The 13,809-nt window shown below is 37.2% G+C and overlaps 3 protein-coding genes across 3 annotated transcripts; 2 read left to right on the top strand and 1 right to left on the bottom strand.

Moving 5' to 3' along the window:
* Nucleotides 1-368: 368 nt before the first annotated feature.
* dynlt2b (dynein light chain Tctex-type 2B) lies at nt 369-1,886 on the bottom strand. Its single transcript, XM_079470916.1, has 5 exons — nt 1,698-1,886; nt 1,416-1,549; nt 1,267-1,336; nt 957-1,020; nt 369-864 (listed from the first exon to the last, which is right to left on the bottom strand). Exons 1-5 carry the CDS (start codon nt 1,745-1,747, stop codon nt 817-819), a joined length of 366 nt encoding a protein of 121 aa, XP_079327042.1. The 5' UTR covers nt 1,748-1,886; the 3' UTR covers nt 369-816.
* A 309-nt stretch (nt 1,887-2,195) lies between these two features.
* Nucleotides 2,196-7,557, top strand: LOC306902779 (uncharacterized protein). The gene is made up of 5 exons (XM_079471618.1): nt 2,196-2,716; nt 3,297-3,635; nt 3,737-3,886; nt 5,171-5,205; nt 5,307-7,557. The coding sequence occupies exons 1-5, from the start codon at nt 2,503-2,505 to the stop codon at nt 5,526-5,528; spliced, it is 960 nt and encodes a 319-aa protein (XP_079327744.1). The 5' UTR covers nt 2,196-2,502; the 3' UTR covers nt 5,529-7,557.
* A 4,597-nt stretch (nt 7,558-12,154) lies between these two features.
* Nucleotides 12,155-13,118, top strand: LOC306903068 (receptor-transporting protein 3-like). Its single transcript, XM_079472011.1, has 2 exons — nt 12,155-12,377; nt 12,593-13,118. The coding sequence occupies exons 1-2, from the start codon at nt 12,235-12,237 to the stop codon at nt 12,933-12,935; spliced, it is 486 nt and encodes a 161-aa protein (XP_079328137.1). The 5' UTR covers nt 12,155-12,234; the 3' UTR covers nt 12,936-13,118.
* The last annotated feature ends 691 nt before the right edge of the window (nt 13,119-13,809 follow it).

The following is a 13,809-nucleotide window of genomic DNA, read 5'->3' on the forward strand; positions in this document are numbered from 1 at the left end:
GCATGGATGCATAGTTAACTAAACTATTTATTATTATTTTAATAAGTTAACTCAATTAATAATTATAATACCGATGATGAATACTGTTTGTTTATTCTAACTCTTCCCCGCCAATGTTTTTTTCAGCGTTTTTGATCATTTTTACTTCAACTTTGATCATTTCAACTTACTGTACATGCCCTAACTATATTTTCTTCTATGACTATATAAACTCTCATTTGACACCAATATGTCAAAGGAGAGAACAGAGAACAAATAAAAAAAACTTTGTGACATTGGGAAAGAGTAGGCTACTATTAGATAAATGTCCCTGTGTACATGTCCTTTAACGTGCATATTTGAAAATGAGAGCCAAACAGACAACTAAACACTTGCTTACGAAGCTTATAACTTTATTTTTCATTCCTTGAAATCATTTTTTAAACTGGAAAAGACTTGTAACTATGTTAAACCACAGCACGCCCCCAGCATAAATGACAATATAAATACCATAATATCGAATTTTGAGTCAAATTGAAATCCACCCTGGCTGTTCACACTGAACTTATTTTTCCACATCACATGTCAGGTTTTATGTCAATCCACATATAGTTAGCGAGTATGTAGCTATAAACGCTGTAGATATACTGTACAAATCCCAAACCAAAAACGATCATAAAAGTAATTATAAAACCATTTATGTAAAAACATTTTTAACAGTCCTTTAGATTTTAGTATTGTCAATGCCAAAGAAGTAAACATGAACATAACTGAAATAATAGTATGTAACATGAAAATAAATAAAATAATGTATTTGGTATGGAGTCTTCGGTTCCATCAGTAATAGTAGACACCGAAAGCAGCTGCTACACAGAACAAGCTGTCCTAAAAAGACATAACTCAAAAAAATGAGAGGGCGGGGAACAAAAATCACATCTCAGAATCATGTTCCTGGAGTAAAGTCAGGTCACACTTACATTCACATACATCTCTTGAGCGTAGCTGTCCGTGTCTGCATCCCACAAACAGCGTGCGGCCATCCTGTGAACAAAACACATCAGTGAACGGTCTAGTTAGACTTTTAAACTATATGACTCGATCAATTTACTGTTTAATGATGTCAGTCACTTCAGAATGAGATTAAATGGAGATCAAATGTTTGTCTCGTATATTTTTCCGCAGAAAAGAGTCAGAAATGTCTGCATTGGAGTTCATTAAATCTATGAAAGAGCAGCCTCTGCAGATCTAAAAGCACTTGAATATGTGAACATGTAGCGTCGCACTTACTTGACTCCCTCTCCTCGCTGCTCTCCCATAACCACCTGCACGATGAGCTTGTATCTCTCAAAACCAGCAGCTGTTCATTAACAAAACAACACGTGAAGTTACAACACATCTGCTTATAACGTTTCTCCCTAGATATGTTGTTCACACACCTTTCAGTTTGTTTTTAATCGTGTCTGCTAAAGATCTGGACAGTGTGGGGATCTCCTCCGGGTTATACTGAACTCCAGACAGCTCTTCTCTGAGGATGTCCCTCATATACTCTTTCGCCACCCCTGCCTTAAACCTGTGACGGGAATTCTGGGGTAAATATTATTGGCTATAAGAGGAATAAAACTCTTTAAGTACGCGGTTCACGGGTTTTTAAACGCGTCATTGCGTACGGCTAAAAAGTTAGCATTCAAGCGTTTGAAAGAAAAGCGAGTTTGTCTTACTTGTGTTTGTAATTCGGTCTGATAAGATACGAGCTCGCGTCGGTCTCCATGAATGAAATGATCGTGAAGCGTGCCGCGTCAGAGGTTAAACGCGTGATGAGATTTCAGCGTTGGTGTCGTTGTCATGATAACCACCCGCTCGGTCACATCCGGGAAATGGTCCGGCATCGCGCGCAGAAAGTGGGTTGTGCTAACGCTCTGTGCACATTTGATCAGCATATGACATCAAAGTACCGCGAAAGAGACGGAGAAGCGCAGTCCGCTCTCGCGATGTTCGATGTCATACATCCGCGCATGTGATCTCACAGCGCTTGTTTGTATTTAAAAAAACAGTTGTAAGTGTTCATACAGTAAACAAAGCAAACATAATCACTTTAAATAGGGAGGAGAATAAAATAAGCATGTGAAGTCTACATGATCATTATTCTTTGAAATTGTTCAATTAGTAATTCCATTAATGAAATTGTTGTGACTTTCTACATCCACAACTTAGTTGCTGACATGCGACCCATTAAAAGGGTTTGTGTGTGCACGTGCATGCGTGTGTGTGCGTGCACGCTTCTATGCAAGCCCACTTAAAGCTTTTGAACTATTTTGAACTCTGTTTTGTGGTCTTTAATGTAATGTTGAGAAAGATCCAAACACTTCCTCTGTGGGTTTGTGAAACCTGGGGTCGTCTGCCGGTGGTCTTGTGGCAAGAATGTGATTTGCCAATTGAATAGGATCCTGAAATCTAAAATCTCTCCAATTTTTCGACACAAGCGGAAGTGGAAAAGGAAGGGGGAAAAAAAGAAAAAAACCTGACATGTTGCTGCAAGAGTCTTACTGTCTGTACCTCCCCCTGAAAGCCAAAGGTTTTCTCATAAACAAAAGTACAACAGCGCAAAGCATAAATCAGCAGAAACGAGAAAGAGTTTGCGTCTCGGGTGGTTCCATTCGCTGTCACGTCTACAGCATGAAGTGTGACCTCAAAAAAACTCTCATACAACTTTTATTCATAGCGTATTCTTTTCTTAAAGGTAAGCGACTGTCACAATTATACCTTGGTTTTGCCTTTTGCTCTTTTTTTTCATTTATCGATACTTTCATTTAAACTTGTCAAGTCTATTTCTCTTTTTAAGATAATGCTGTTGTTGTTTATTCTTTCTAATTGACTACTTAAAATAGAGACATACAGTGGGCCCAAATATGTTTTGGGGCATTTTTGGACAATTCATGTCACAGCATTGTAAAACTGAATGTTAAAAACAATGGCATCCGCAAGTAAATTATGCTATGCTTATGATTCCATTTTGTGTTCATTTTAAAGCACAAGGTGTCAGAAAAGTGTAGCGGATGTATGAAAATGTAATAAGTTTACATCATTTGATTGAAAGGCTTCAAAGGATTCTAGAAAAATACAAAAGAATTTCCTTTGACTCATGGAAAATGTGACTTAACACACAAAACACAAAGAGTTTCAAAACGTTCACATGCTATTTTGGTGATAAAGAGATACCACGTAGATGTATTTAACAAGAAAAATGTATTATTGGTGCCTGATTCATTGTCCTTTGATGGAGTCCTATGTTGAAGTGACTGTGTTTTTTTTATTTTCAGCTGAATCTAGGTATGATAATGGTATAACAGTCCATGCTATAACAGGAGAAAATGTTACCGTTAACTTCAAGTTTGAAGATCCTGGTATCAATAGTTTTTCCAGCATGCTTCACAAAAATAACAATAAGATAGCAAGCTGCAAGCGAACTAGCACATATTGCTTTGAAAGATTTGTACTCAGCGATGTGGATGATAACAGAACTGCAACATTATACATCATAAATATCACATTGGAAGATGAAGGAAGATATCATGTCGCGCTGCATTTGGATGGGCCCAAACCTCTGGTTTGTAGTTATGAAACCACTTTAATAGTGAAACCACGGAATATAACAAACGGTAGGTTTTCACTTGAACTATAATTTTATATTGAGCAAACATTAAACGTCCATTAGACAAGTGTACATACAAGTGTTAGAAGTTATTCATTTGTTTTTCAGAAAATAGGACGTCAATAGGCGATACCATTAAACTGGAGACATCCAAAGCACAAACCATTTTTCTTTACATCGGTGCATCAGTCATTTTATTTATATGTTTATGTTTGGCCCTGTTGTCTTTGCTCCTGTGGATCTACTCAAGAAAACAAGGTATGTGTGCTAGTATTCATGCAAGAATGTAGATTGTTTTAAAACATACATTGCCCTTCAGAAGTTTAGTGTGACTTGACTGAGGTGTTTTTTAATCATCCTTAAAGTCAAAAGAGTCAAAACTAATTCTGATTAAAACCACAACATTTTGTTTTAAATCCATGTTAAAAAGGACCACAAAAGTAGCCAATAAGAGCCCAGAATAGCTGTGAGGAGATGTGAAGAGAGTGAAAGTAAGTTAAAAGATTTAAGATAAAATGACTTTTTTTCACAAATTCTAGACAAACAGTCACTATGGCGAAGCTCAATTCTAATCATAATTTTAATTTATTTTGTCAGAATAGAATTCCCTTAGTTTGTTATTGCATGGGTTTGATGTCATTTATTATTGTAAAATGTGTAAAAATACCCTGAAAAAAAGTTAAGAGATCATTCCAGTTTTGCCTTTATTCAGCATGTTTGCATGTATTGTGTCAATTCCAATCCAGTGTGTTACATTTTCAACAGAAACAGACCTCAGTAATTTCATTAGATCACCCAACAGCAATGTCAAACACTGAGAGACGTGTGAAAGTTGAGAAAAATCATGCTCATTCCATTAAATATTTTTGAACTGATCCTAAAATACACGCAAAACATTCAAATTGTATTGAACATAATCTACAAATATTGGATATTTTTTCATATTTCCGAAATATTATTTGAGAGGTCACTTATTTTTCCACGGCTGTAGGATCACTGTATAATATATTTTTGAATAAGTACAGCAATGACCCTTAACTTTTTAAATAACAGTGTACAGTTATAAAAATGAACCTAGGTGTTTTTATGTTTCTGGTCAGGGGTGCTTGGCAGCCCCCATCAAGTACACAAGAAGAAAAATTTGCTTTTTTTAATTGGAAAAACTGGTGACCATTAAACACGGTGCTTTCATTAACATATACATATACATGCATAATAAATGCCTACTTAGGCAGTTTTTTTTGCAAAAAGAACAGCGTTGACGTATTTCGAACCCCCCATGGACAATATCCCCACCTACACCGATTCCTCCAATTCAGTTTGAAGTCTGTGCGCACAAGATCTACAATGACTATTAGTTGGTGGACACACAATGGAAATATTTACCAAAAATGAAAGTTCATCAGTTATCATTTAGTTAACCTCATAGTAGGTAGTTTTTTAAGGCATTACTGTTTATTTTATAGAGCTTTAAGTTAGGCAGTGCTTAATTCATGTTTATTGAGTTGCTTATCGAACTGTATCTGTTTTTCCCATTCACAGACAACCGTCAAACCCAAAGCAACGGCACAACACAAGTACGTTTCCGACCATTTTATTTCAACTCAATGATTTTTTACACAGGTTATAATTCACTTTCAATTCACATGCTAACCGTATAGTCCTGAACTGGTTGCAGGAGGGTTGCGGGAGACCCGATGCTGTGACCGTCAGCTGTGTGGAGTACGGAGAGTTAGACTTTCAAAACCGACCTGCAAGAGAAGACAAAGTAAAACCGGTTGAGGTGACATCAAATGACCAAGATGGCGTGGAATATGCTGCTATCATTTTCCCTCAGCAAAAACAGACACCAGGTGGGCGGATGAGAGATAAACAGCGAGTACATCCCGTCTCGAGATAATGGAAACCACGAGCACCTTTTGTCCACTAAACTTTTTCACTTGCATGTTTGCTGTACACGCAATATATATGTGGGACTTATATACATGCTTCATACATGCTTCTTACACTCTAAAAAGTGCTGGGTCAATTTAACCCATGGTTGAGTAAAATGTATAAACCAATGATGAGTTGGGTGGTTTAGATCCATAGTTGTGTCAGATGTGGGAATTTTCAGAAATTGGGTTTGTCCATATTTTACCCAACCATGAATTGAAATTGTCAACGCGATGTTATTCCGGGCATAATAACACTGTAAACATGCCACAAACTGTAACACTGAGTCATAGCAAGGTGCTAACCACAAAAGCCCCCATTGAAGACGGAGCTTTCTTCTGTTTTGCGTGGTCGCTAAATTGTATGGGGCCTTTGATAAAATCTTTTGGGTGGGCCCTATAGAGGCGGAAACCCACCAATCCTATCACGGGTTCCGCGGCAACAACATAAATGCTATATGGCCAAACTTAACTTCAGGTGGACATCTGCAAAGCATCAATAACTGTTGAGTAGTTTTAATTGAATTTAATAAAATTCATATACAGTAAAATATTACCAAACCGGAAGTTAACTTTGGGCCAGGCGCGTGCGTCTGATGAAATCGTCTAAATCCAAACACCCTTGCAACGACATCGCAACATGCTAAAAACCTCCCAGCACACCTTGTACTTGTTAGCAATGTCTTTGCATTTTGGTCTTAAGATTTCCACGGACAAGCACCAAAAATCAAGTTATGACTATGTTACTGCTACTAAAATGCTTCTGTGTATTTTAACACTATTTAAATTTTCAGTTGTTCATAAAAATATTTGGATGAAGATTTTTGAATAATATACTCTGTACATAGGGAAGTTTGAGGTTGTACTGTACTTGAATATTGTCTGTATATGAATGTAAAGTCACAAAGTTACTAAAAGATGTGTAGATAAGATTATGTAAAAAATGCACAAAGCACCGAAAGACACACTCAGGCAATTTTCTCAGAACCCTGAATATCTAAGCGTGCACGCCTGCATTTGAGCAGGCGTGGATGTATACGGCCACCGAGATAACATCTGATGCGGTTGCATTTGATGGCAGTTGCATGTAGGAGTGTTGATGTAGAAATGCTGCTTTCTTTCTAAATAGAGAGCTGGAGAAAACAAAGACTTGCTCCTTTCAGAAATTTCTGCTTGAATCAGAACATTTCACACCGCAAGATATGCAAACTCCCCGAGAGGTGTACGACTCCGACCAGTTTACGTTTAACGCTTCAGAGTTTCCATCGCCCACGTGAGCTTGATTATCTAATTCAAATGTGATATGGCCTATTTAATAAACCATGGGGTGACAAATCAAGCCACATGCGAGTTTCACTACTTTGGTTTATAGATAAATATTTTCCATGTAACAAGCAAGAAAACCACAGTAGTGCTGGTTAAGCATTTGCTGTATTCTGGAGGCAGACAACATCCAGTGACTAATTTTAAAGGGTAAATCACTATTAAACATTCCTAATTCACAGATGAAGGCTTTATAAGGCTCGGCTAAGTGTCTGATGTACATCATTTTTTAAGTGTCATGCTGGTGGAAAATATAGTGCCTGACAGATGAAGCCAGAAACAGAATGCTAAGAAATCAAATTCAATGTGTTTTGTATTTTTATAACAAAGTGCAACGTCGTGATTTCTTTTTTTGGTTCTGGAACAAGATTCTATTAAACAATCAGATTGTAGGATTATATTTATATAAAGCCTTTGGGTTGGGTTTATTAACGTATATGTGGATTTTGATCTTTTTGACATTTCTAGGGACTTCCTCTCAGATAGGCTACATCTAAATAAAGAGAGGTCAAGAAATCAATGAATTCTGTATATAATACACCGTGTTGACCAGCAGGCGGCTATCAAAAATAAGAATCACTTTCGTTTTCTTTTCTGCTTTGGACAGAACCACAGCAGTAAAATACAGCATGTTTTTGACTCGTCATTTAATAAAACTGTTCATCTTTCATCGCAGCACGACTATAAGCCTATATGCCAATTATGTATTTGTCATCCCTCAAACTGCAGTTGCAGTGCGATGCTAGTGGGATGTTAAGCGGTTAAAATGTGATAACACGACACTTATCATTGCCTAAAGAGACTTTGGCTCACAATAGGTTTCATTTTCTTTGACTTGCAAAGGCACACTGACTTTCATTCTGTCAGTTTCAGTTTCATTTCTAATGATTTGAGAGAGTAGCCGTATATATTAGGTGGGCAATGACCAAGCAGTGCATCATCTCATCACTGTATTGAACATCTGTAACAAGACTGTAAGGATATGGCTTCAATATTGTGGAACAGTGCAGTACAAGAGAGGGCTGCTGAGCTTCATGGAGACGGTTGGCATGTTGTCTTTGATGACTCTATTACTCAACACAACACAGCTCCTGAGTGGTACCATTACATTTCTGGATCTTTTGCAAGGTAAGAACGAAAAAATTTAACCATGTAATGCTTTAACAATTTAGATTATTAATAATAATAATTATTTATTTAAAATATATATATATAATATTTTCCTGCACAAGAAGGGGGGATGGAAGGGCAACAAACTATAAATTGCAAGACAACAGAAAATTATAAAAAAATACAGTAGGAAAACTACTAAGCGAATATATAAATACTAGATTTAAATGGTACAAAATTATTAAAAGTCAGGAGACAATGTACAAAGCTCACTGCATTTGTCAGCAAAACTAAATATACTATCCTCTCCTATTTGTAGGTTCACCTGTTCTGTTTGTCGAAGGTATTGGGGGTCCAAAAGAGTGCATGTCATCTTCCATTTCAATCTGAACTCAGCAAGCAACCAGGGAACCATTAAGGTGCGACGCTACAAACAGAAATGCAAGAGGTGTGCTGGAGCTCGGATGGAGGATCCAAACTTCCCGGTGGAAAACATCGACGTGCTGGTTGAGAGACTGGTTACAAAGATTCGTGTTAGATGCTACAGGGAATACCTGGGTGAAACAAACAGGCCCTCAAGGTTCAGTGGCAAAATGAATGGGCCTCATGAAAGTTTGCATTGTGAAGCTTGCCAGGATGGCGCCTGTAGTCAGGCCACATGATATCGAGTCCATTGAACTGTTAAAGGCTGGGTAACCTGACATTAAAATATGTGTTCTGAGCTTGTCACACAGGTGCCCGTGCGCGCAAAACATTTACATATACACAAATATTATGATGTGGTAATATATAGGCTAGGATAAATAAAAGGCTGTTTATACAATGGAAACCTCTGTATTTAAACGTACACCGTTTTAGCTGTACGTTTAGACGGAAACGGCGTTTTGAAAGACTGAAGGTGTTTTGAAGGCGTTTTTCGTTTCCATGTAATCTGCAAGACGGAACTTTCTGAAAACGATGACATCACACGCATGCGTAGTACTTGATCAGTCGCGCGACCTGTGACATGCTCCCATGAGGAGAACAGGAGAAACAAAGAATCCTGGACTAAAACACGGAATCATTTGCTGAAATAACAATCAGCTGGATTAGACTGTGGTCCTCACGACTTCCCTACGACTTACAAAGGAATCAGGTGTGGACACTCAAATGCTGCACAGTATAGCGTTTCCTGATATGCGGAAGCAGTTATTTTGCTGAATGTTTTGCCAACCACGGGGAAGCGCTGTGGCGTGCTCATGTGGTGTTCACGAGGTAAATTGACCACATGCCCATACCCCCTATAGCCAACACAATGTGGCGGCTTCCCGTACTGTGAGCTCTCACTGCTCAACTATGAATTAACGTTTACCCAGCAAAATGTGAATTTGCGGCACCAATAAGACCAGCGGAGACAAACTATTTACATCCGCCAGACTTTAAACACACATGTATTGACCAACGGTATTAAAAAGCACTTTTGACTTTAACTGTCTTTAAGACACGTCCTGTTTCTTTACACAACAACATCGCCATCCACTGGCTTGGCAGCATACTGCAGCTTGTTTATCAGTTTCCTTGGATACGTGTAAATGCAGACCTTTTGATAACGCGGTCATGTGTACGTGTAACTTTAAAAAAAACACAAAGGAAATCGTGGAAACGTGGCATCAGTATAGGCTACTTATAATATTCGTTAATGCCGTTTAACACATTACTCGCTCACATAAGAACATGGTCGCGAGGTGCTTGTTAGAAAATTTTTATTTACCAAATTGACAAATGACTCCTATAGTATAATCATTGATAAGGACTGCCCGTTAAATATTAGAATAAATGAAGATGTTAATAAGAAAATATTTGAGAATTGCACTTAAGAATATTCTTCCTATAATTTATCTTAAGAAGGTTTATATATTATATACTTTACAATGTGGTGTAAATCCTATAAGATGGAGGATGCGTTCATGTGTTGACATTGTCCTTCAGGTTATGATCATAGTTTGTAACTTGTCAATGTAATCCTGTATAAGATAGAGGTCTTTCCTACTCACAGTACGCTGTCATTCAAAACTTTATTGTGAGCGTATGTGTGTATAAGTAGACACCTGGGCTGGTTAAGAACTGTACTTTTTCATTATTGCTTGTCCTCCTGCTGATGATATACTGTATCTTATTTCTTACAAAAATAAAAGTTGGCTGAATTATACTGAATATGTTTTATTTAAGTCTGTTATTAAAATCACTAGTAGACTAAGAGAAAAAAAAACATGTGAAAAAACAAATATGTAAGAGATTATAAGAGAGATAAGTTGTGACATTATATTTTGCGCAAAATAACAACCTGCCATATTATTTATTATCTTTATATAAGTGAATATACATTTTTTTTGTTTTCAGGAAAACAAACCCATCCTCTACCACGCAGACTTTAGTCCAAACAAATGCTTTCTAGATTGCAAATATACCTCCTCCTTGTACCACCTGAAACTATTTTGAAGCAGAAAACCATGATTCACGGTTAGTTGGCTACAACAGGGTTTCTAAGGATGATGGCTTTTTATTAGCCTGATTTTATCTTAACTTAACTAATATTTTATTATTCACACAATTTTTGTTACACTTATCGATTACATATATTACATTATATTCTAATAACAAAAACTCTGCCCTTGCAACGCCCACTTTGGGGACCACTAGGCTACAACACGCTCATAAATGTTTGTTCCAAAAGCAAATTGAATGAACAAGCACACTCCTTAACTCAATTGCCGTTTTATCAATTTCTGTGTTTATAGACCCCCTGGACTCTCAAAACATTCCTAACAACTTGCCCAACCCATATATCAAGTTCAAAACATCCAATTCACATACATACTGTATTTTTTTTTTATTGGTTCTAGTAGGTGCATTATACACAACAGTTTTGCAATTCTAAGAACCCACAGAACAGATTTAAGATATCGGGGAGACCTGTCTTCCCAGGCCAGCTTGCAAACATTACTTCAGATGGATGTGCCGCAAAGACTTTTGGGACTTGGTGGGATTTGGTGTGTGCTAGGACAATGCACAATGCATTCGCATCCTTAAAATATCTAGAATATATGCGGGTACTTTCAATCGTCTTAGGTGTTTCTCACAAAATCTTTGTTTCAAGATGTCAAACATGCCTTTCTTGCAAACACTTGCATCAACAAATTTCCTTTTAATGAATTAAAAACAAGGTATGACATGTTTAAAATCATACATTTTAAAACTTTTATTGACAGCTGAACACAATTTGTTTTTTCTTTACAAAAAAGGCCTTAAAAATTATCATTATCGCAACCATTTAAAACTGTCAATCCCATAACATGCAGTTTAAGATTTAATGAAATAACCCAAACCAGGGAACACAATTTAGGTAACCCATAGCACTCCAAGCAAACATGGGAACATAACAAAACATTTAATCAATGAAACTAGCCAAAAGAAACACTGGGGTTTAAAAACATTGGGAAAAACGAAGTAGACCTGTGAAGATAATTAACTAAAGGCCAATGAACAAAAGAACTACAAAGGACTACAACACAGGACAGGAAACAGAAACTCATAAAAGCAACAAACTAAAAGTCAACAGAAACTGACATGAACACGTGACACACACACATAATAGGACACTATCGAAATTATACATGTAACTTTTTTAAATGTGGAAAACCTTTATCAGTAATGAGAATGAACAAGTCCTGTACACAGCATGACAAGAGAATATTAAATTTTTAACTAAAAGTAATCTATAACGTAATCTATATAATGCACGCAGACAGATCGAGACGTGACAATTTCAGCACAAAAGCAAAACAATACATAAATAATCATTCCTACATTATAATTATGCTTTGTGCAAGGTAAAGAACATAAAGTTTATTATAATAATAATATGTTTTATAATAAAAATCTTTATTGCCATGGGTTTTACAGTGGTTTCAGGAAAATGAACCTCTTTGTACGTGTGTTCTTGAGTATTGGAACCGGACTTTGACTGTTGCTGATGATCTTGAGTATTGAAACCGGACTTAGTTCAAATTGCAAAAGATCCTGCGCTGACTTGCACATCTATTTGACTATGAGTATCTGACTTGCACAGGCAACCTCAGGTTTGTTTCAGTTTCATTTCTTATGAATCGAGAGATCAGCTGTGTATATAAGTACATGAGCAAAGATCAAGCACTGCATCATTACTAAAAGCTCACTAAAAGAAAAGAGGACTTTCAGGACATGGCAGAAACATGGAACAGTGCTGTTAGGCAGAAGTCTAGAGAGCTTCATGGAGACACTTGGCATGTTGAATTTGATGACTCTATTACACCAGATAACACAGCTCCCGGATGGTTCCACTACATTTCTGGATCTTTTGCGGGGTAAGAACACAGATTAACAACAAAAAAAATGATACCAAATATAAATCTAACAAGATGATTTTGAAAAAAATCATGGTTTTTAACGACTTAAAATAAAAACGTAGGTCTTAAATGAATTGTAGTTTGTTTTCCATGAACAGATATTCATAAAAATGTTAACCTCAAATGCAAAAGCATCTGCTAAATTCAAATGTTTGTTGCACTTCTATTTGTAGGTTCACCTGTTCTCTTTGTAAAAGATACTGGGCGTCTAAAAGAGTACAGGTGATCTTCCATTTCTCCCTGAACTCAGCAAGCAGCCTGGGAACCATTAAGGTGCGACTCTTCAAACAGGAATGTAAGAGTTGTGATGAAGCTCACATGGAGGATCCAAACTTCCCGGCGGAAAATATAGATGTGCTGGTTGAGAGACTGGTTGGAAAGATTCGTATGAGATGCTACAAGGAAGACCTGGGTTCCTCGAACAGGGCCTCAAAGTTTTATGACAAAATAGAAGGACCTCATGAAAGTTCACATTGTGAAGCTTGTCGGATTGGCATCTGTAGTCAGGGGAAATGATACTGATGTAATTTATCTGTTAAGAACTGAACTATTTTTTAGAAACTATACTTGTTGTTAACAGTGTATGTTTTGGGTTAAACTAAATTAGGGTGAAATAATACTGTCATACAGTTTTTTTTAAATGTAATGTAATACAAATATATTGTGAAACACGACTTGAATTAAAAGATTTAAGCTCCTACGAAAATGATTTACTACATGTGACAAACAACCATGATGTGTGATCTAGAATACAAACCCCAATTCCAATGAAGTTTGGTAAAATGAAACTAAAAGCAGAATACAGTGACTTGCAAATTCGTTTTGGTCAAAAAGAATTTGCAGTTCACAGTATTCTGCTTTTTTTTAGGGATACTCTGGAGTCAGAAGCAGGGTAATTCATCTTTAATGGTTCTCTCACACAGCAGATACTGACAAAACAATAGAGCCGCCTAGCGGCAACACCCCGAAGGGACACAATACAGAAAGTCAGGCCGTCTAGCAGCAAACACTTTAGACACCGGACCTGCCGGGCAGGAGAGTCAAAAGACAGAGTCTGGGGTGAGAGATCCCCGATGGGAGGTTGTGCCAGGGAATAATCCGGAGGGCAAACAGAAAGATATTCCGTAGGAGGTCCGTCTAATCCTCCGTTAGAGCACAGGCATGCAAAAGCCACCCCCCAATCCACAGAGTGAGCATCCGTTTTCTTGACGGGGAACAAAAGAAATCCATTTAGACCGACAGGAGGGGAAACTCTGACATAATCCACAAGACCGACTGGACCGACTGGACAGGAGAACTTGGATGACATTTACATTTAGTCATTTAGCAGACGCTTTTATCCAAAGCGACTTACAGATGAGGAAACATTGGAAGCAATTATAACAACATA

This window comes from Barbatula barbatula (genome assembly GCF_947034865.1).
Source record: "Barbatula barbatula genome assembly, chromosome: 13".
Taxonomy (NCBI): Eukaryota; Metazoa; Chordata; class Actinopteri; order Cypriniformes; family Nemacheilidae; genus Barbatula; species Barbatula barbatula.